This window comes from Poecilia reticulata, linkage group LG17, assembly GCF_000633615.1.
Source record: "Poecilia reticulata strain Guanapo linkage group LG17, Guppy_female_1.0+MT, whole genome shotgun sequence".
In the NCBI taxonomy this organism is placed as follows: Eukaryota; Metazoa; Chordata; class Actinopteri; order Cyprinodontiformes; family Poeciliidae; genus Poecilia; species Poecilia reticulata.
In genome coordinates this window covers 29,200,211-29,202,615 of record NC_024347.1, presented here as the reverse complement: position 1 = coordinate 29,202,615, position 2,405 = coordinate 29,200,211, and the positions used below count along the sequence as shown (strand labels likewise).

General features: G+C 44.4%; 1 protein-coding gene across 9 annotated transcripts in view; it reads left to right on the top strand.

Moving 5' to 3' along the window:
* Positions 1-2,405, top strand: part of LOC103479974 (disco-interacting protein 2 homolog C) — a 171,182-nt gene that overhangs the window by 150,681 nt on the left and 18,096 nt on the right. For all 9 annotated transcript variants that reach the window (XM_017309912.1, XM_017309911.1, XM_017309917.1 and 6 more), the window contains 4 exons: positions 377-513; positions 587-795; positions 900-1,014; positions 1,625-1,826. In XM_017309912.1, coding sequence (XP_017165401.1) covers positions 377-513; positions 587-795; positions 900-1,014; positions 1,625-1,826 — 663 coding nt within the window. The remainder of the gene's footprint in view (positions 1-376; positions 514-586; positions 796-899; positions 1,015-1,624; positions 1,827-2,405) is intronic.

Genomic DNA, 2,405 nt, shown 5'->3' with positions numbered 1-2,405 from the left:
CAGTGCAGTGCAGCGCCCCCACAGGCCAGGAGGGGAACAGGTTTGACTCAGTGCAGTGCAGCGCCCCTATAGGCCAGGAGGGGAACAGGTTTGACTCAGTGCAGTGTGGGAACCGACTGCAGCAGCTGGAAATGTAACAAATATCCCACTTTTGGTCCCCAAACAGACTAAAACATCCTCAAAGAACAATTAAGACAACTGGGATTTCAAATGATCTTCATAGTCTCCATTGGGACAATCAATATATAAAAGTGTTATTGGAGTGAGTAAGGAAAAAACAAAGCAAAGCTTCTTTTACTATAGGAGGAAAATGTTTGTCGTTTTTTCATATCCTGCCAGGTTTGTTTTCGATCTGATTTATTTATTTTGTCTGCAGCTTTGATGTGCGCTGTGAAAGTCGAAGGCGTTCCTCAGCTCTGCAAAACCGACGAGATCGGAGAGATGTGTGTTTGCACCGTCGCCACGGGAACCTCCTATTATGGTCTGGCCGGGATGACGAAGAACACCTTCGAGGTAAATGTGGAACGGTTTGACTCCTCGTCTCTGTGTCTTCATGTCCTGATATCTGTTCAAACGGACCCGTCAGGTCTTCCCCGTGTCCAACAACGGGACGCCCATCAGCGAGTTCCCGTTCACCAGAACCGGCCTGCTGGGCTTCATCGGACCTGCCGGCCTCATCTTCGTCATCGGGAAGATGGACGGCCTGATGGTGGTCGGAGGACGGCGCCACAACGCCGACGACATCGTCGCCACGGCGCTGGCGGTGGAGCCCATGAAGTTTGTCTACAGAGGCAGGTGGGAGGAAATCCACGTACCTGCTGAGGTCCAGAGATGGATGAGGAGCGGTGCTGACCCAGTCTGTGCGTGTGCGTGTGTGTGTGTGCGTGTGTGAACGGCAGGATAGCGGTGTTTTCCATCACCGTGCTCCATGATGAGAGGATCGTGGTCGTAGCTGAGCAGCGACCGGATTCTACAGAGGAAGACAGTTTCCAGTGGATGAGCAGAGTGCTGCAGGTTCGTTCGTTCGTTCGTTCATTTGTTCATTCATTCATTCGTTCATTCATTCATTTGTTCACTTCTTTCTTTCTTTTTCCTTTTCTTCCTTCCTGCCTTTTTTCTTTTTAATTTTTCATTCCTTCCTTGTTTTTTTCTTTTTATCCTTTCTTCCTTTGTTGCTTCTTTCTTTTTTCCTTATCTGTCTCTTCCCTTCCTTCGTTTCTTTTTCCTTCCTTCCTTTTTATTTTTCTTTCCTTCCTTTCACTCTGTCTATCCTTCCTTCACTCCTTCCTTCCTGACTGCTAATTGATCAAATATTCAGATGTTCTCTCATTTTTTTTGTTATTTCCGTCTGACCAAACAAGGTCAGAAGGGGCCTGACCTCTGGCTGAAGGTCAATCAGCCGGAGGTCAGGCTGATTTACTTTTCCTGACCTCTGGAAACATTTATTAATGTTTTTAAAATAATGGCGGCAAAAAAATAATTTTTGCTGCAAACTTTTTACACCAATTTCGTCAGATTTCACTCAGGTCTTCAGTTTTGCTGTAATCAGCTTTAGTAACCATTAATTTATGTTAAATTAAAATCTTTCTGTATTTTGACCTTGATTGTGCCCTCTGATCTCCAGGCGATAGACAGCATCCACCAGGTGGGGGTGTACTGCCTGGCCCTGGTTCCCTCCAACACGCTGCCCAAGACGCCTCTGGGCGGCATCCACCTGTCTGAGGCCAAGCAGCTCTTCCTGGAGGGGGCGCTGCACCCCTGCAACGTGCTGATGTGTCCGCACACCTGCGTCACCAACCTGCCCAAACCGCGGCAGAAACAGCCAGGTGAGACATCCAGGCAGGTGAGACATCCAGACAGGTGAGACATCCAGACAGGAGGAAAAGTTACACAGATTCTGGAGACTGTAAAGTTCACTGAGGGAAAAACTAATTAACTAATTTAATTATTAAAGCAGGCAAATTTAAAACTGGATTGATTTGGTCTGAGTGTAATTGGATTTAAAATGGAAGTATTTATTTTCTCTAAGAGTATAAATGGAGGTGATTTTGATTTGGCATTAAGAAACTTAAAATAATAAAGTTAAAATCATGCAATTAAAGAACACATGTTGAGAAAATCTTGATCTAAAATATTGATTGTACTTCTAAGTTCTAGAAAGTTTAGAAAGCTCAATTTATACAAAATACTTTAAATCCCTCCCAAAATAACCTGAGAGTTCATAGAAAGTAACCAGAATGTTTTTAGAAAGTAACCCAACAGTTTCTGGAAAATAAGATAAGATTTCCTAGAAAGTAGGAACTGTCAGGTTTCTTTCTAGAAACTCTCCGGTTTCTTTCTAGAAACTCAGGTTTCGTTCTAGAACCTCCCAGGTTACTTTCTAGAACCTCTCAGGTTACTTTCTA